Genomic DNA, 20,597 nt, shown 5'->3' on the forward strand with positions numbered 1-20,597 from the left:
GCAGGGAGTATGGACATTAACTGATGAAGTTTCAGACTTTTAACATGCATACATTTAGAGTAATATCCACTTTTCCGCTAACACCCCCCTGAACATGCCACCGGGTCGAAAAACCTCTTAAAATGTGGGCAGAAAAATCACAAGAATTATGGTATCATTTATAAAATTTTCACATGTCCGCTCTATGAATGATCCATCTTTTTAAAGTTATGTTCTGGCTCCAAAGGGGTGTGGTTTCCTCTCAGCACAAGGTAGAAATACTGGTTTTTCCAGTTCTGCCAAGCCAGCTTGCTCTCACAGGCAGTGCTCCTCCCCTTTCCTCAGGAGGAAGCCACTTTTTACGACCATTTACGACTCCTGCCAATAAAACCTTTGCCTGAGCCAGGACAGGGCTTTGTTCACTTTCCTGCAGAGCACAGGTAATTCAATTATCAGATAGATGGCATATCCTTAGTGTGAGCAGCAAAAAGGCAGATGGGCCTGGGAACACAGTTGTGACTCAAGTTTCACTCCTGATGGGGGTAGTTGCCAGGCAGAATTGGAATCTCTTTAAGCCAGTTTCAGATAAAATGTCACTTTTTGTTCCCCAGTTCCTGCATTCAAATAAAACTAAACATTTTTACATATGCAGCTAGAATGCTGATTCTAAGTGCAAAACTATGGCATTTCAACAGTTACAAAGGCATGTGACACCAAACATAGGTCACTCATTTCATCTAAACATTTTCGATTTTAGTGTCTTTAAATCCAGTGCAACTTAAACTGCTGACTCCATAGCAGTTTTGTTATAAGCACTGTTTTGGGCTCTTCATTTCCCAGATTTTGTAAGCACACAAAACCTCATTCTGCCAAATGTCTGCTGGTGTTCAGTGAATATTTTGCACATGTTGCAATGTTTAAAATAGACACTTTGGCTTGCCTTCAGAGGAACACAGGGTGGTTTTAAAACGCCGGCTTTTGGATAGTGGTGAGTACTGGTACTGCACCCATTTTTGGGATTGAAGAATGAATTCCCCACAATTCTAGGTTGCATTTGGCAATCAGCATTGCCATTCCCAATGGTTTCAGACTACTGTGCGGGTAGTCCAATGGTGGTTTTAGGCAGTGTCCTTCTGTGCCCATAACATCGGCAAAAATGGGTGGCAGCCTATTCTTCCTGCATTTCCCTGTGCATTTTCTGGGAAGCTCTGGCCATCATGATGTTTTCATGTCAGTACTGCACAGTTTTGAGGTAGGGCTCGGATGCATGGGTAAATACATCCCACAAGCCCCCCTCTTGCGATGGCCATTCGGTTTCACTGATGGGACTCGCAAGATCTGGGATGTTTCCTCATCTTCTTCCAATAGATGGCACAGTTCAGCATCTTCTTCTCCATCCGGTCGGATCGATCGGTTCTCCTCGCCGGTCCTGATGGGAATATTGGGCGGTACCCCGAGCCCGTTGCGTCTCAGCTCCCGGTCTCCGGATCGTCCTCCTTGGCCCGTCTCAAGGTTTTCTTTCTCCTAGGACGACAAAGGAAGAGCGGCAATACCTACTCATAGACGTTTTTCCACCACTGTTGAGATAGTGGGGCAGCATATGCATTTCATCATCACGAAACATTACATTCTTATTTTGAAAAAAAAACAGTATGACTAAGAGACAGTTTCATACAAATCACAGTATGTTAGAGACTAGATGTGGTATGTTTTATGATTGGAACTGAATTAGTCTGATACAGTACCCGCTAGGATTCCAGAGGATTCCTCCAGTTGTTGCAGAGTGTGCCTGGGATGGCAACATTTCAACTGGTTTATGTGGACCCACTTGTCTTCCCCCTCTGCCGAACCGCCTTTGGGGATGCGGATCTTGTAGGCCACAGGGGAGATCTTATCGACGATCTCAAAGGGTCCCTTCCATGTAGGCAAAAATTTGCGCTGCTTGGCCTGGTTCCTTTGGAAGTTGTATAGATAGACCCGGTCTCCCACCTGATATTCCTTCCTGGAAGTTTTCAGGTCATAGTGGGTCTTCATGCTATCAGCTGATCTTTCTAGATTCCGCTGAGCATAAGCAAAAGCATGTTGGAGGTGTTTCCTTAAATTCTCTACATACTCATGAGTAGTGGAGGCATTTATCAGTGTCTGCTCTTGGGTCCTGTAGAGCAAATGCTGAGGAAGCACCATCTTGCGCCCAGTCATCAACTCAAATGGTGACATTTTGGTTGCAGATGAAGGGGTAGATCTGATGGCCATTAGGACCAGAGGTAATCGGATATCCCAACTTGGCCCAGAATCTGCCACAAACTTCTTTAATATGCTCACAATTGTCCGGTTATATCTCTCTACTGCCCCAGAAGAAGCTGGTCTATAAGCAATATGCAGCTTTCTCTTGACCCCCAGTATCTCCCACATCTTTGTCATTACTTCACTGGTGAAGTGGCTACCTCTGTCTGACTCAATCCTTTGAGGTAGACCAAAACGGGAAAAGATGTGGTCAATCATCAAGGCAGCTGCAGTTTCTGCCTTGCAATTTGGGGCTGGGAGACATTCCACCCACTTGTTAAACAAGCATGTCACAGTCAACATGTACTTATTCCCCCTAGCCGAGCGAATCACAGGGCCTACAAAGTCGATTTGTAAATCTGACCATGGCAGTGTCATCCCCCTCTTTTGGAGAGGCGCACGGTGCGTGAGGGATGATGGCTGAAATTGTGCACACACAAGACACCCCTTCAAGTATTGGTCGAGGTCCTGCCCCATGTGTGGCCAGTATGCAACCTCTCTTAAGATTTCCAATGTTGTGTGAAACCCCCTATGACCGGCGGTGGCCGCATCATGGGCGTGACTTAACATCAGGCTTCGGAATGAGGTAGGAACCACCCACTGATCGTGGCCAGCTTTGGATTTCCTTACCAGCAAACCGTCTTGAATCCGGAACATTTTTGGACATTTCATCAACACTCTTAGGTCCTCTTTCCCAATGTAATCGGTATCCGTCAGGGGAAAGTTCTCAGGGTCCTCAAGGTGCTGGTAAAATTTACCAATAATTGAATCCCCCCTCTGAGCTGTAATCAAATCAGCATCAGGGGTCTCCTTACTCCATTGTACAATTGAAAGGTCGTTGTGAGCATTTGTCTGGGACCTAGTGATAGCAGTGACCTGGATTTCCCCCAACAGGGACTCAATCTCAATTAGATCCCCTTGGATGGCCCCGGTTTTGGCCAGCTGATCAGCTAAGTCATTTCCAGTTTTGTCTGGTCCCTCTACTTTGGAATGACCCTTGATCTTTTTCCAGTAGATGGTCATCCCATTCGAGGTGACCAGATCATCAATGTTTTGGATCAACTTCCCATGTTTCAAGGGTTTGTTGTTAGCACACAACATGCCTCTGGTTTTCCAATTAACCAGGTGCTCCACAAACCTGTTCCGTACATAATCCGAATCTGTGATTATGACCAGTTCGCGGAGTTGATGCTGGACAGCAGTGAGGATGGCCTGATGCACAGCCATCAATTCTGCCACCTGACTACTTCGGGGACCAATTTTGTATCCAGCGGAGGGTTCTGGGGACTCATTCACCCATGCATTCCCTACGCCGGCCACCAGTTCTTTCTCCCTGTTGTTGTCAACATGGTAAGAGCATCCATCCACATATACAGTGGGCATTCCCTCACACTTGTCTTCTTCAAAGACTTTGTGTGGGGAATTAAGGTATGCCTCCATGTTGTCCTTGATTTTCAGACTTTCGTCCTCGAGACAGTTTTCTCTGGCACAATCATGCAAGTCAGCCAGACCTTGCGCGAGGGGACTCTTCTTGTTTTGGCCATATCTGACCTCCACAGGAAAGCCTTGCATTGACAGAATCCAGGAAGTAATTCGGGAATTACTCACATTTCCGGCCCGGATTCTGTCACTTTGGAGATATTGCAGAGGCTGGTGTGGAGTCTCCACTATGATGTGTTCCCCCTGGATAAACGGGCGGTAATTCTTCAATGCCCACACCGTTGCCAGGAGTGCCTTCTCACAATCGTTGAATTTTTCCTCCACAGAGGATAAAGTTTTGCTCGCATAGGAGATTACTTTATTGACCTTGTCATGCTTTTGGTATAATACTGCCGTCAAGCACGTATTAGAGAACCCCGTCTCCAGGAAGAACTCCTTGTTTCTGACAGGGTAAGCTAGGCAAGGCGCTTGTGAGAGGCTTCTCTTGAGTTGTTTTACTGCCTCGGCTTGTTCTGGACCCCATTCCCACTTGACCCCCCCCTTCAGGAGATGAATCAGGGGTCTGGTGATCTCTGCGTAGCCCTCAATGAACTTTCTGCTGTAATTAGTCAGTCCAAGGAGGCTCCTTAGTTCCCGCAGAGTTGTGGGGTCTTTCAGTTTCTGAAGTGCTTCCACTTTCTTTTCCTGGGGACAGAGACCCTGAGGAGTAATCTCATGCCCCAATAAATTAACACGGGTTCTACACCACTGTGCTTTCTGAAAGGAAAGTTTTGCTCCGCAGCCCTCAACTGTGTCAGAACATAACGGATCTCCGCTATGTGTTCCTCCACAGATGAACTTTTGATGAGGACATCATCTACATAAGCCAGGTTACCCCTTGCACCCAAGTCAGGCATGGCCTTGTGTAGAAAAATGTTGAATTCATTGCCGGAGTTGAGGTATCCGAAGGGAGTCTGGGTCCAGGTGTACTGCTGGCCCCCAAAGGTAAAAGCCAGCTTGTATTGGTCCTCCCTACTGACAGGCACAGTCCAGTATCCATTGGTCAGGTCTATTGCAGTGAATACCTGTGACCCCTGGATCTGGGCCAGCCCTTGGTCAATGTAGGGCAGAGGCCATCGGGAAGTATGGACCCGTTTGTTGAGCTCCCTGAGGTCGGCACAGAGTCTCCACTGGCCGTTTGGCTTCAATATTCCCAGCACCGGATTATTGAAGGTGCTGTGGACTGGACGGATTATTCCCCGGGACTCAAGGTTCTTAATTATTTCAGTAAGGGACTCCATTGATGCGAGAGGCAAGCGATATTGCTTCACAAACACAGGAGTCATGCCAGGGTCCGTGGGGATTGTTGTTGTGTGGATGTCAGTGCGACCACAGTCATATGAGTCTACCGCAAAGAGATCTTGGAAATCCAAGAAAACTTGTTTCAACTTTTGCTTTTGTTCCAGAGTCACACAGGCATCAGCTAGGTTGACTCTCTCTTCCACCATCTGCCTGAAGCCTGGAAAGACTTCTGGTTTGGCTATCTCCGCGGCCTCCTCCAGCTGGGTGGAGAAGTCCCTGGTCAGAGTGCTGATTTGGACCGGAGGCTTCAGGTGGGAAAGGCAATCCTCATGGACCTGGAAAATCACCTCATCCCTCCTGAAGTCACACGTCACATCTTCCTTACCATAAGGGCAGGAAGTGTACACCAGGAAGTTCCCCCCATGCCGGGTAAAAATACTGTCTGGTGTTGTATTGTCCTCACTGTCACTGTCAACACAGTCCTTGGGGATTGGTCCTAACAGTTCATTTCTAAGATCAATGGAGAAATGTCGGTCATCAACCGCCATTCCAATAATGGTGCCTGCGGCTAGAGTAATACTCTTTAAGTCGCTGTTATCCACCTCTATTGGAATGGTGTCATGTTCTATGTTGACTAATGGAGTTGGGTTTACCCCCAACCCTTGCTGTTGGAGAGAAGCATTTAGATGTATGTAAGCATCAGGGTTTTTCAACTCTTGTCCTCTTTTAACTTTCACTTCCAGGGAGAATTGTCGGGTCCTTTCTGGGATGGTGACTTCCTCTTTAATCTGAATTTCAACTGCATAAGGTAGCAATTGAGCTGACCTAAATGCTTTTTCGGGATCATCAAAGCCCATGGGATTATCCGCTAATCGGGACCAAGCTTTGAAGTTTATTAGGTCCAAACTAATGGCAAAGCGATTGAGAATGTCACTGCCTAAGTAAAAGGCGGCAGGAACGTCTCGCACGACCCAACAATTATGGACAATGCTCTTGTTGCCAATGGAGATTTTGAGCATACACCTGCTTGGCAGGAGATGTTTTGAATTGGGCGCTTCCAGATCCACTTCCCATTTGTCTATCAGTTTGAAGGTGGGAATGGCTGGATCTTTTGGGAGTTGGCGAAACATGGCTTCGCTGATGAAGCTCTTACCGTTGTTCACACACACTCGAGCGAGAACAGAGTCCTTCCCATCATTTAACTGAACAGGGATGAACAACTGCTCTCCAATTTGCTGAATATCAGCCAGGCTTTGAGCTGATTTCACATCTTTCTGGACTATAGGAGTGGGAGTTTCAGATTGTGGATTGGTATAGAATTTCAAAGTGTTTCCTTCCAGCGTGGAATACCACTTTAGACTGGAAGGAAGGTTGATTTTCAGAAATAGAGAGGACCCCCCATCACCAGTCTGTTGTCCTACTGCTATGACTGTCACGTCTGGAATTTGGTTGTTCTGGAAGTGAAATTCTACTTGGTCAGATTTTTGTTCAACCATGTGGCAGGTGCCGTTTAAACTAACATGGTTGACACTCTGTTTTAATTTTATTGGTCGGCTAGTCTGGGTCCAGAGGACCTTGTTTACGCAATCTATTAGGGGTGACAACCTTCTCAGGAGGTCATTCCCTAGTAAACAAGTGGTGCCCTCTGGGGTCACAACTATGACCGGGTGTTTCAACTTATGTCGCCCGATCTTAATGTCCAAGTCTGCAGTCCCCTCAACGGGAATTTCCTTCCCGTCAAAGTTCTGCAGTTGTCCAGGAAGAGAGGTGAGAGGAATTTGGTAATTCTCTCCCCTTCCTGCATTCAGTTCATCAAAGGCCCTTCTGGACAGAAGGGTGGCTTGAGATCCCGTGTCCACCAGTGCTGAAATTGTACCCTGCCCCTGTACTTGTACCGGGGCATAATATCTTCCCTCCTTCTCCTCAAGGGGGCACAGATAATGTACATTTTTGGACAACTGGTGGGCTAACTTTCTGGTTTTGGACATTGCTAGCGAAGAGATTTGGGCAGAATTCTGTGGAGAGTCTTGGGAATCTGAAAGAAAAATTTGGCAACTGGAGATCAGAGCCATTGTGGGTTCCCCTGGTTCCAGTTCTGGGCCGCCCCCCCCCTTTTTGGAGGCAGTCCCCAGTATGGGTTTGAACCCGGGGATTTCCTTGCTGTTGGTTCTGGGATGAGATGGTGGGCGGCGGTAGCTCAGTCTCCACATCTCCCCAGTCTGGATTTGCATTCCTAGGGACCCATTTTTCTTTGGGAGGAGTTCCCCCCTCTCTGAAGGAGAAGATCCTTTTCTCAGGATCCTCTGAGGATCCCTCTCCCTCAAATTGGAAGATCTGTACCTCCTCCTCAAACTGAGTCTGTTTGGGTCTTTTGTTTCTCCTACCCCCCCTCTGCTCCTTAGGAGGCAGACTTTCAGGGGCAAGAGATTTTGTTTCCGGTTCCTGGGTTTCCAGGGGCTGTTTACAAGTGAGGAAGGAAGCTTCCTCCAAGGCTTTACACCCCCCTTCCCCTTGTGCCTCCTCCCTGGGAACCGGTGAGTTATCGGGGTGCTGCCCCCGTCATTGTTCTGGAGCACCAGGTCCAGAGTTGGGTGCGTTCTGCGCCGGCATGCTGATCTGAGGGTTCTGCTGCGCCCTCAGTATATGACCCATATCCCGCGCCATGTTTTGAACCTGGCGCTCTAACTGGGAAACCCGCTCAGGCTGATACGGGGCCCTGTTTTCTCCCCTGGGCTGATCCCGGGAAGGGTAGCTATCCCTCCTCTGGTAATACCCCGGGTTGGGAAGGTGTGGGTACCCCTCCACCCTTGGCCTCCCCTCTCCCGGATTCAGTGGTCTGGGCTCAGGGAATTGGGGAAAGAAGGATGGATGGTTTTGGGGCTGAAAGTTGGGTGGATACCTGGGGAAAAAATTCTGCCCAGGATTTGGAGAGTTTCTGCCCTCCGGTGGGAAGTTAGGAGGGAAGTTCCCTGGGTTAGGTGCTTGGCTGGATCCCCCCCCTTGGGCTGGAGGAGTCCACACATAACCCAGGATTGGTCTGTTTCCCTTGTAACGGGGACTTACATAATCAGGAGAGCGAGGGACCCCATTTGTGGGGCCGCCTCCCTGGCTCCCTGTCTGTGACTGGCCCGAGGACCTTCTGGGCCTAGCATTATTAGGTGCAGGTAGGTTTTTAGGCCCCCCCATCTCCAAATCTAAAACGGGGGTGACCTTTACCTCTGCCACCTTGGCAGCAGCAGGGGTGGTGTTGGCTTTGGGGTTTTTCTGGGCATTACTTTTGCTATCTATCGGTTTCTGCACCTCATAGATCCGGGTAGCCTGTTCAATGACCCAATCTAGGGATCTTTTCTCGTGAAAATCCCTCACGAGCTGGGTCATGATGTATTTGGGCAAGGCATGGAAAAACGTATTTATGAACTCTCTACTATCTGTGCGCACCCTTCTTGTGGTCTGTGCAAAAGCACGCTTTAACTCCTGCACAAATTCTTGTGGGGCCTGATCCTCCCCACATTGCAAATTGTAGGCTGCCTTGCGAGCCTCTTGAGGATTTCTGTGAACAGAAAAATGTTTCAAGATGGCCGCCTTATAGGTGGACCATCTTAAATGATTTTGGTCCTCCAGCCCCGCAAAGAAACTGGAGTATTCCGGGGAGAAGGTCCACTTTACATATTGAATACAGCTTTGGCTGTCCTTCAAATGGAAAGTCTCCATCATTTGTTCAAACAACTCTAAGTGCTCCCAAACAGAATACTTAGCGTTCTTATGGTAAGGCGTGATGACGCTCCTGATCGCCTTAATCTGCTTTAAGGGGTCCTTCAGCAAGGCCCTTTTTGCCTTATTGGCCTTTTTGGTTCGGGTAACCCTTGTCCATTCATCCTCGGACTCAGAGGCACTGCTCCCAGAGGTTCCCGTCTGATCTTCCAGGTTTTCCCGGATTCTGCGAGCCTGGGAATGGCTGCAGAATGTGGCGACCTGGTCTCCTGTGTCCTGCGCAGTTCAGAGGAGTCTTCAGATTCCTCCTTGCTGCCAGGATTTGATGGGTACCCCCTCCACTGACCTAACTGGGCAGAGGTTTTCAGGATGCCCTTAATGGGCCTACTCTCCTGGGGTTCCCCACTGAACTGTACTGTACTTGGGTGCCCATACCCGGATGCCCACCCCTCCATTCCTGAGTGGTACTGGCCTATGAGCCCCATACTTTTAGCTGGATAGTAATCTGCCATCCCTATGGCCCTGTGCTCATGTGCACCAGGGGACATGGGGGTGGCAGAGTCCAGGGACTGAGAGGTATGAGGGCCTCTGGTACTAGGGCTCCTGAGGTTATGCTCCGGAGTTTCCATTTCCCAGCGAACCTCATCTCTATCCGCCCCTGCTCCCTGTTGCAATGCAACAGCCTGCATTTGTGCCTTCAGTTCCTCTGTTAAGGCCTTACTCGACTCTATCAGTTTCTCCTGCATCGCTACCTGTTGCTGGAGCCTATCATTGTGTTGACAGAGGGCCTCATTCTCCCTCTGTGCTTCCTGGTTGGTCCTGGAGAACTGGGCCAGTCTTTGCTGCAGGAGGTTTACCTCCTGGGCAATGTCCCTATTGGCCTGCTCCTTTCTTGCTAGAGCATCTTCCACCCTTCTGGTGTGCTCTACCAAGTTCTGGTTTTCTTTTTGGAGATCACCCAGCCCCTGGAGGGCCAGGTGATTTTCTTCAATTTCCTTTTTTAAGTGGCAGACTTCCTGGCCTATGGCGTCTCTTTCCTGACTAAGAGCCTGCATTTGTGCCGCCAGGTCGTCCCTTTGCCGTTGAAGGGCACCAGCTTTTTGGCGCTCCTCATCAAACTCTGCCTGGGTATCCAGGTCTTTCAAGATCAGCTTGTTGCTCTCTACCTTCACTCTATCTAGATGACTTTGCAGGGTGGCTACCTGCCCCGTGCATGCCCTGTTAAAGTCTAATTGTTGCTCCAGCTTTTTCTGGCTCTGCAGTAAGGAGTCCAAACTGTCTTGGTGCTCCTTCTGCAGGGCCAGAAATCTAGTATCCTGTTCTACCTTTTCCTGTTGCAGCACATCCATATCCTTCTTTATTTTAATGATGTGCTGCCTACTATCATCTTCTGACTCCTGGCTCCTCTGCAGCCTCTGCTCAGAAGAGACCAGGTCAGATTGGGCCTTCTCTAACACCATCTGTTGCCTATTTGCCAGATTTTGGCTTTCAGCACATCTATCCTGCATGTCTCCCATATATAGGTACAGGTAAGCTGCTATCCTGGCAATCTTATTGTGTTCCTCTTTGGCTTTAGGAGCCATATATAGCTCACTCAGGGCCACATGTAAGGGACCCTGATCTCTATATATATCTGACCCTGTTTCAGTGACCTGTTGTGTGATGGCCTGCAACCACGCATCCTGGCCCTGTTCGGTCCATTCACCTCTCACAAATAGCTTATGCAAGAGGTGCTCTCTGGCTATTTTCATGTCTACTAAGGTCGTCATTCTAGAGATTGGTCTCTGTCCTGACTTACAGAAGTTAGTATTTTATTTTTGCAGAACAGAACTTTTCTTGGAGTGTCCCTTTTGAGGAATGCTTTACAGCGTAATGCAGCCTGGTGATCCGACTGGATGTATGTATCCCGTCAGTTAGCACACTGTATTAAGCTGCACAAGTGGTATTCTAACCCAAACGTCCGGCTCGAGCCCCCAATTTGTAAGAGGATTCAATTCAACACTACAGCTAAGTCAACGCCTAGTCTATAATACTGAATGAAAACCCTTATTGATATATCTTTATGTCCAGTTCATGCGTTCTGGATGACTACCCCTATATAACACCCCTCTCTTGGAATCCCCCTGACCCCACTGAGCCAAGAAGTAGTTCTGTTTTGCAAGTTTAAAAGGTTTATTTGATAATTTAAAATATATATATCACACTTTATAATAAATTAATAATTGAATAGCACACTTAATCTGATATGATAAAGATCAACAACGGAGAATCTGGCACTAGCACACTTCTTATAATCACTAATGAGTTGACATGAAATGGATAAGGTAGCACACTGGTAAATAGGAACAAAAAGTATCATGTGGTAGAGGATGCTTTATGTAAGCTCAGGTGGATGCAATATTCAATGAATGCAGTACAGAAAATACTCAATATGATTTCAACCAAACAATGTAATCACTTTTCTCTGGCAATCCCCTCCCCCCCTTGATGCAAGGCAAGGAAATGGAAGGAAAACACACAGTTCTCAGAAATGCAATCAAATGTGATTCAGTTCACCCCAGCAAGCTTAGACTACAGAAGTTTGAAAACACAGGCCCAAATTGCTTAGATATGTGCTAGCAATGGATGAGAAATATGCTGGAAATGCTTTTAATTCCCTTTCAGAGGTTCAGGGTGAGTGATATCTAGTTAATATTAGTCCAGGTTCACACTAGCAATGATGCAGGGATAGTTAGCAGGTTAAACGAATTTCTGGCAAATGGAAGGCAAGCAGCAGCAGTTTTTACATGTGAAGAAATTTGCAAATCGCGGCAAAATTCGCGGATGCGCCGAGCGCTATTACAGAGGAACCACAAGGACTATCTCTATCGTTTTGGGGTCCTAGGAAAGCCTAGGATCTCATCTTCCAAATGAAAGTTACTGCAAGTCTCTAGCACAAACGGTTGCGGAGATATGAGCGATTAAATAAAGGTCGTTTTTCAGATTTGAAATTTTAAAGTTCAAAAAGACACGTGCAGCTTGCAACTAGGAAATGACAAGTGACAGCTTTGCAAATGACAGGTGACAGTTAGGAGACAGTTCTACTTAGATTAAAATAGGATTGAATTATATTATTTTAACTAGGAGATTGGTTCTGCACAGTTTGGCGGTACTCACAAGAGATTTTAAACAGGAAGGCGGCTTTGTCACGATCTGGTCAACAGGTCTGGACTTCGGACGGTCTCTGGGCACAGCGTCTGGTCTCTGGAACTGCTCACAGCATCGGGGTCAGCACTCTGGATACAATGGCCTTTTCTCTGCTAGGCACCGGTTCTCTGGGTCGGGTCCTGCCTTCTCTTTAGATATTTCTGTCACCGGGTTCTTGCAAAAGTTCTTGGCAAAATTCAGACGGCTCGCCCGGCTGTCTGAAGAGTTCAGTTGCAAAAATATTTTGAGGCCTGCTGACAAATACTCTTGCTGGCAGTGGCCTTTTTGGTTAAGGTTCTGAAGTCTCTGTTTATCTTGGAGTCTAAGTGTTGGCTCTTTGAAGATTGATGGAGGTAAGTATGGATTTTTCCGGCAGAGCGTCCCGCTGCAGATGGAATTGAAGGTCTCTATCTGTCCTGTCTGTCTGCTTTTATGTGTTTAGAATGTGGGTGTGTTCTAGCATCACTGACCCTACCTCTCTCTCAGCTTCTAATTGGTCAAACTTCCATTTATCATTTGATTGGGGAATGAACTGTGAGTCAGAGGGATGTCATTTTATGGCTTGCAGATAGGACACTCCTCTGTCAGATTGCACACATTCTATATTTGATAATAAAAGACATATTTCACAGTTACACAGTTGCTTGAAATTACATATACATGGTGTGGCTGAATTTAGCCATGTCTCTGTCCAAATCTGCTGTTTCTAAGAGCTTGCATTCAGAAATGGCACATAATTGACTTTTTAACTGATTTTTCAATTTCTGACATTGACCCAACTTTACATACATGTGCGCAGGGAGTATGGACATTAACTGATGAAGTTTCAGACTTTTAACATGCATACATTTAGAGTAATATCCACTTTTCCGCTAACACCCCCCTGAACATGCCACCGGGTCGAAAAACCTCTTAAAATGTGGGCAGTAAAATCACAAGACTTATGGTATCATTTATAAAATTTTCACATGTCCGCTCTATGAATGATCCATCTTTTTAAAGTTATGTTCTGGCTCCAAAGGGGTGTGGTTTCCTCTCAGCACAAGGTAGAAATACTGTTTTTTCCAGTTCTGCCAAGCCAGCTTGCTCTCACAGGCAGTGCTCCTCCCCTTTCCTCAGGAGGAAGCCACTTTTTACGACCATTTACGACTCCTGCCAATAAAACCTTTGCCTGAGCCAGGACAGGGCTTTGTTCACTTTCCTGCAGAGCACAGGTAATTCAATTATCAGATAGATGGCATATCCTTAGTGTGAGCAGCAAAAAGGCAGATGGGCCTGGGAACACAGTTGTGACTCAAGTTTCACTCCTGATGGGGGTAGTTGCCAGGCAGAATTGGAATCTCTTTAAGCCAGTTTCAGATAAAATGTCACTTTTTGTTCCCCAGTTCCTGCATTCAAATAAAACTAAACATTTTTACATATGCAGCTAGAATGCTGATTCTAAGTGCAAAACTATGGCATTTCAACAGTTACAAAGGCATGTGACACCAAACATAGGTCACTCATTTCATCTAAACATTTTCGATTTTAGTGTCTTTAAATCCAGTGCAACTTAAACTGCTGACTCCATAGCAGTTTTGTTATAAGCACTGTTTTGGGCTCTTCATTTCCCAGATTTTGTAAGCACGCAAAACCTCATTCTGCCAAATGTCTGCTGGTGTTCAGTGAATATTTTGCACATGTTGCAATGTTTAAAATAGACACTTTGGCTTGCCTTCAGAGGAACACAGGGTGGTTTTAAAACGCCGGCTTTTGGATAGTGGTGAGTACTGGTACTGCACCCATTTTTGGGATTGAAGAATGAATTCCCCACAATTCTAGGTTGCATTTGGCAATCAGCATTGCCATTCCCAATGGTTTCAGACTACTGTGCGGGTAGTCCAATGGTGGTTTTAGGCAGTGTCCTTCTGTGCCCATAACATCGGCAAAAATGGGTGGCAGCCTATTCTTCCTGCATTTCCCTGTGCATTTTCTGGGAAGCTCTGGCCATCATGATGTTTTCATGTCAGTACTGCACAGTTTTGAGGTAGGGCTCGGATGCATGGGTAAATACATCCCACACCATCAGGGCCTGGAGCTTTGGATGATTTAAGTTTTTTGATTTTATTTGAGATAGATTCCAGATGGATCGTAAAGCGGCCTTCGCGCCAGCATCCTGTCTCGACGTGTTTGTGTTCCAATGGGGACGTCTCAACATGATCAATCCATTGAGCTTAGCTCATGGGGTTAATAACTTTGTCCCCAGGCTACCCTTGGCTGCTCCCAATGCCAGCTATATCATCCTTGTATCTCCCGGGCACAGCACTCAAGCCATCTTTCACCATCTTTCCTGTTTTAGAGAATAGCGCCACCATTTGACCCAATATTGGTAGCTATTTTTTATTATTTTGATTTGCGCAAAAAGCGCTTGAGGCAGGGACCTTACTCTTTTCTGATCTCTAAGTCGTTTATCATAGCGATGGCATTTGTAAGACTGGGGTATTGGCCATGGTGCTCTAACCTTTACAGCTGCTAATATAGCGGCTGAGAACCATCCCTCGATTTCATCAACTGTCATGTTCATCAAATCAGCAGGGACCATATATTTGCCAGAGCTGTGGGTCAACCATGCTGACAAGCCTTATGTTACTCTCTGACCAGCTCACACAATTGCCAGCATGGTTGACCCACAGCTCCCCGGACGGTAAGTGGATGTCTATAGATGCGTTCATTTCAACCTCCAAAGTTAGGATGGCATGGTGATTTCTCTCGTTATGCTGTATCCTCTACAAAGGCAGGATTGGCAAAGAAGTAATCGAGCATAACTTGCTTACTGCCCACCCTCCACGTAGTCAAACCTGGGATGTCCATTCAGCATAAACCAGTCAGTCAGGAAATTCAACCATTTGACACCCTGCACATTATGCTTAGGGACAGACAACCATACTGGAAAGACTGGCAACATAACCACAGGGAATAATGGTGTGGGGGCATCTACATCGTGCATTAAAGTCCCCCTCCCCAATAAGGATAGCACCACCCCTGCTGTCCCATGACCATCCAGCAATTACATTTGCTAAGGCTTTCTGGATGTCATCCATCTGTAATACCCCAAAGGGGTGATAGAGACAGACACAGAGGCCCCAAATGTATTTGATTGCTACTTCGTCCACTAGAGCGTAATGCATGCAGTTGGTCAGGAGAATCCTAAGCAATTTGAAAGGATTTCTAAACCCGTTCAGGAGGCCGCCATATGGGCGTCTATGACTCTCTTTTTTCGTAAAGGCCTGGATAATTTCAAAGCCATCAACAAAATAAGGCTCCTGCAACCAAGTCTTGAAAATGTGGTTGTCTGCAATGCTTTTCACTGAGACCCGAGTGCCCATCAAAATCGGTAAACCCTCTGGTATTCCCGGAAGAACTAGAAATCCTTCAATGATCCTTAGTTGTTATTGCTGGAAGTGCTGCCGCCAATCTCTAAACTCTCTGTACCTCATCAGTTTTTGCCTCTCCATCCATCCGACCATCAGGCTTCTGCTTAAATAAGAAGTTATTGCAAAGGGTTTTTTGGGAGTGCAGAGTTGGGTGTCTCAGGGTTTATGTCCAATTCGATGCCAAGTTTGAACAGTTGATTTTTATGGTTTGGGATCCGCAATATCGAATTAGAGACCCTACAGTTGATCCGAGAGACATTTGCGTTAGGGCATTTGAGAGGCTCAACAAATGTAAAGTCTTCAGAGACTAATACTCTCACAGAAGGCATTCGATGTAACAGAATAAGAAGCTCTGATCACTTGACCCACTTGTTTCTCTACCGTTGGCAAGTTCTTTTGATCGTGGAGGCAGATGCTTCCAAGTCAATCTTTCCACCTGTCTACCATTCCCGCAGTCGGTTTGGTGGGTGGCCATGGTGCTACACCTCGCTTTGTTCTTTCAGGGTTTGAGCAGGTGTTCTGCCTCCCTTCACAATACCTTTTCTCAGTAGGAATTTCCACTTCACCCATTGAGTCATCGTCTGAGTCGTTGCTGTCAATTGACTTGTCATTGGGCAATATCCAACTAGTTAATGTGCCTGCTTTTTTTAACGTTCTTCTTTTCTGACGAGCGCATGTTTTCCATGCTCTTTTAGATTTCTTACCCTGTGTGGACAGCTCCAAAGGGACAGAGCCGGTCTTTTTCGGTGCAGAGAGTTGTTTTATATTTGCCTTCTTGGCCCGTCAGTTCTCTCAGCGTGTCAAATGGATTGGGGAGTGCTCAGAGACCTCCTCACAGTCAGCTGCCCCCGAGATAATGACCATCTCTCCTCCCGTCGCTGCTTTAGCAGTCACCGCTGCGCAGGCTCGCACTTCTTTTATTTTGTCAAGAATTAGTCCATTGATCAGCGGTGTCTTTGTGGGCAGCAGAGAAGGAGGGGTTAAGAGTGGAGGAAGAGAGGAGGGGATAGCTCTTACACTCACAGAACTCTCTGCATTTGCCCCCATCTGATTATCACTTATTCACCCACATAGTTTGAGAAAGATCTTCATAGCAAACTGAAGGGTTGACAGGCATGATTGAATCTCGCTAAGCTGTTCAACTTGAGTAGAGTGGGTAGAATAAGGGACAGAGACATCCACATCTGGGCAAATGTTAGGTGAGTTCGATAGCCTGACAGCAGGATCTCGTTTGCTGTGTGTCGAGTCTTTAGGCACTGTTGGTGGTTCCTCCAGATTGATAGTACAAGATGGTTTCAGTTCTCTGCGACCCAGCAGGCTCTCCTGGACTGAATAGCAGAGATCCAGGAGGGAGTTATTATCAATATCGCCCAGGTTTGAGCTGGCTTCTTCTATTATTATATTCGGTAGAGACGGTCAGGTCAGGAGGCTCATGCTCAATATTGTTGATTTGAGCCACAACTTCCACCTGTGATACTGGAAAGAAGGATGTCATTAGGCCAGGAGGTGTGTCGTTGAATTGATTTGGGATGTTGTTCTCTTCCGAGCTAAGACTTGTCTGTAGGCTCTAGGGTTTAGTTGCCAATTAGGAGCATTTGCTTGTTCCATTGTGGCCAGCTGCTACATGCATACGCGTGTTTACAGGCATCACCAGACCACCTCTGTACTTGAAAGACCTAGTCCGCGTCTTTGTAAGAAAAACAGGTCAAAAGGCCCACTCGCGGAGGCAAAAGAGTGTCTAAGAGGCAAACTATACAGCAGGATGCACTTGCCTCTGAGGCGCTACTTAGTGTCTCCTCCGAGCCACAGATTTTAGATAACAATTACAAACAGTTCTTTCTCTCTAGGGATGCAATCGACAAAACTTCCCAATGCAATCAATGTAAACAGGGAGAGCAAAGGGCCCAGCAGAAAGCTCCCATTGTATTTTCAGTTAGTGGAGCTTTACAGGCTCATTGTTGTGCATCCAATGAACCTCACAGGCAAAGTCAGTCAGCAAGAAGATTAGCGGTATTTCCGCTAAAGCCGACGCCTTTCGCCTCATGCAGACTGCAGACTGAGGACTCTCACTTGTCTGCCTCACTTCGCAGTTTGCTTTGCGGGAGGAAGTGCTTAAGTAAAGAAACAGCAAGCTGGAGGCGGAGCCCCCAGTACGTCCACAGCAATGGTAGAAAGACGAGCTGCACAGCAACACTGCAGACTGTCACTTGTCTGCCTCACTTAATTTAACGTGAAATTACCCATGATGCAATGTCCCCATTGTCAATGTTACAGTTGACTACTTCATCAAAAGGGTGTCAGTTGGCTTCTCCTTTGGCCACACGGATGCTCTTCCCGCTGAATAACATGCAGCAGGATGGTTGTTGTGGTGGAAGACACTTGCTGGCAAGTTCCTGGTTTAATTTATTGGTATCCTCCAGCTGAACAAGCATGCTTTGCGTTGCTTTGCATGATCAGGTTGTTGCTTGCTCTAGTTTCTGTGAACAGGATTGACTGTTTCCCAGACCCTAGAAAGATGGCATTCACAAAAGACTCAGCAAACTCCTTTGGGTTCTAGGGTTAATTATTTATTTGGAATGAATTAATTTCACAAAATGACCTTATTTTCTTTTTGCTTGAAACTATATGTAACTGGTCAAATCTTGGATGTAGAAACTCTGGAGGTGCTAGTTGTGACTGTGTCACATGTTTGCTGATTTTGATATATTTATTTCCTGGTAATTTGGAGCAATAGTTGTTACGTCAGTTAGGGCTGTCCCCTCTCAGAATCTTTACGACTCATTGTCAGGGTTTTTTATCCCAAAAATCTCAGATATTCGGCATAAAACCCTAGTTGTTTCTCATGGAGCAGTCAGGTGCTGGCTGAGAAGCCTGTACCTTCCTCTTCTCACTTTTGGTCTCAATTTCCCATTTTTTCACATGAGGATATTTTGACCACTGCTACCAAATTAAAATTGGCCTCCCCGTTGGACCCAATTCCAATAAAAGTGCTAAGGAGATAATGCCAGAGTTGGCACCCTGGGTTGCCAGGCAGTTAACAAGTCTTGTGCTAATTCTGACCATTTTGAAACAGTTTTGAAAAAGGCACTGGTATTAAATCTGCTAAACAATCCTTTTCTGGACCCCACAATCCCAGCCAATGTTCATCCTATTTCTCTTTTGTCCTATTTTATGAAACTCATGGAGTCTCTCTTCTCTCCGCTACTGATCTCTTTTCTTGACAACTTGTTTAAACTTTTTTTATTTTAGTCTTGGTTCAGGCCTGGACGTAGTACTGAGAGTGTCCTTGTGTCTGCTGTGGATGACCTGACACAGATGGCAGACCAAGATTGAGTGGGCGGCTTGATTTTGTTATATCTGTCAGTCGCTTTTGACACTGTCGATCATCCCACCTTATTGGCCCGCCTTTCCAAGGCAGGTCTCTTGGGCCCGGTTCATGCCTGGTGTTCTTCTTTCTTGGCTGACAGAGCACAAATTCTTTCTCTTGCCCCTTTTTCTTCTTGCTCTGTTTTTCTCACTTGTGGTGTTCCTCAGGGGTCCGCCTTGTCTCCAATTCTGTTTAATATTTACATGCAGCCTCTTGTTAGTTTGATCCACTCCCACGACTTTCATTGTTACTCCTATGCTGATGAAACTCATATTATTGTCAAGCTTAACCTGAGGGATCCCAGTTATCTGTCTCAGTTTAGGTGTTTTCTGGAGGCTATTGGCGACAACTGGCTAAAGGTGAACAAAGACAAGGCTGAAATTCTGGTGGTTGGGTCTTCTTCACCTGCTTCTCTGTGATCCCCTCCCTGTTCCCGTCTCTGTGGTTAAGGGCCTTGGGGTAATGATTCCTTCCTCTCTTAGAATGGAGTCAAAGATCAGTGATGTCTGCCAGTCTGGTCACTTTCATCTTAAAATTCAAAGCAATATTCGTCCTTTACACCCACATGCATTACATGCTCCGGTAGTGGCAGAACTGGTATCGATTAGAATTGACTGCTGCAATTCACTATACCTTGCTCAGCCCAAATATCTGCTAGGTCGTCTGCAGCTTTTGCAAAACCTGGCAGCAAGGGTTGTTGCTGGCACTCCCTTTGGATCCCATATTCCTCTGTTCCTCTGCCAACTTCATTGGTTTACTGTAGCAAAATGGGTCACCTTTAAATCTTTCTGCATTGTGCCTCAAGTTTGTTTTGGGCAAGGAGCAGAGTATCTACAATCTACATGTCTGCATTATGCTCCCAGTAGGTGTCTAAGTTCTCAGGATAAGTGTGTGGTTCAGGTTCCTCATTTTAGATTCAGAACTGGTGACCGAGAACTTTCTATCGTATCTGCAAAACTATGGAATTCAATTCCATATCATTTAAGATCTACAGAAATTCACTTAGAGTTTAGATGTGCTCTAAAACCCTTTCAATTTTAGATTCTTTTGGTTTGGTGATAGTGCACTATGTAAGTAAGTTTAACACAACATACCATCCTCTTCTCAGTCAGGTGAGCTGACTTACAGTGTGTTTGAGATGGAAGCTGGGGCACAAAGGCATAATGCTCCACTGAAGAGGGAGCTGCTGGGTAACTTTGCCTTCATGCATCAATAGGCGGTAATATTCCATTTTGTATCCACAGGTGTATGATCTGCTCCCGGTGAAAGACTTAACTGGATATAACCATGGAGGGCGGTTCCTGGAGGAAGCCAACACCGAACCCTGTATTAATGCTGACCCAATCTTCATGAACGGACTCTATTACAACCCCTCCAGCTTAAGTTCAGAGGGAGATACCTACGATATAATGAGGGTGAGTCTGATCCCTTTTTTGACCACATGTCCACACACTCCTCATCTGATTAATGACATGACGAGGGGTAACCCGAGACTGAGAAAGGACCCAGATTGGAAATTGAGAGACAAGGCTAAAAGTGGAGGTGTAGGAGCCAAGAGATTTGGATATGGAGGGCGACATGTCAGTGTCAATCACCAATGTAATAGATATGTCAGGAGGTGCTACATATGTGGTAGCTCACAGCATATTGCCATGGACAAAAAGTGTACAGAGGGTAGGTTTTGTGGTAAGAGAGGACATTTAGCAAAGTGTTGCGGATTGAGGTCTGCTCAAAGAGGAAGTGTGGAACATTAGTGAGAATGTTGGTTAACAGGATAGTGAGGATGGGCTGTATGAGCGATTAGAAGTTGTGAACTTAGTTAATGCTGTGATTGGATTTAATGTAAAAAAGCCTAGAACAAGGATCAAGGTGCATGGCGTTGAATAGTGGTGCAGATTATACATTGGTTGGGAGAGAGACATGGGAGACAAAATTAA

At 46.2% G+C, this 20,597-nt stretch overlaps 1 protein-coding gene across 1 annotated transcript in view; it reads left to right on the top strand.

Annotated features, from left to right (window-relative positions):
- Nucleotides 1-20,597, top strand: part of LOC138580188 (alpha-2-macroglobulin-like) — a 450,387-nt gene that overhangs the window by 189,467 nt on the left and 240,323 nt on the right. Inside the window, exon 16 of the mRNA XM_069650526.1 lies at nucleotides 19,905-20,075. Coding sequence (XP_069506627.1) covers nucleotides 19,905-20,075 — 171 coding nt within the window. The remainder of the gene's footprint in view (nucleotides 1-19,904; nucleotides 20,076-20,597) is intronic.

Source organism: Ambystoma mexicanum, chromosome 3p, assembly GCF_040938575.1.
Source record: "Ambystoma mexicanum isolate Mex_15411 chromosome 3p, UKY_AmexF1_1, whole genome shotgun sequence".
Lineage (NCBI taxonomy): Eukaryota > Metazoa > Chordata > Amphibia > Caudata > Ambystomatidae > Ambystoma > Ambystoma mexicanum.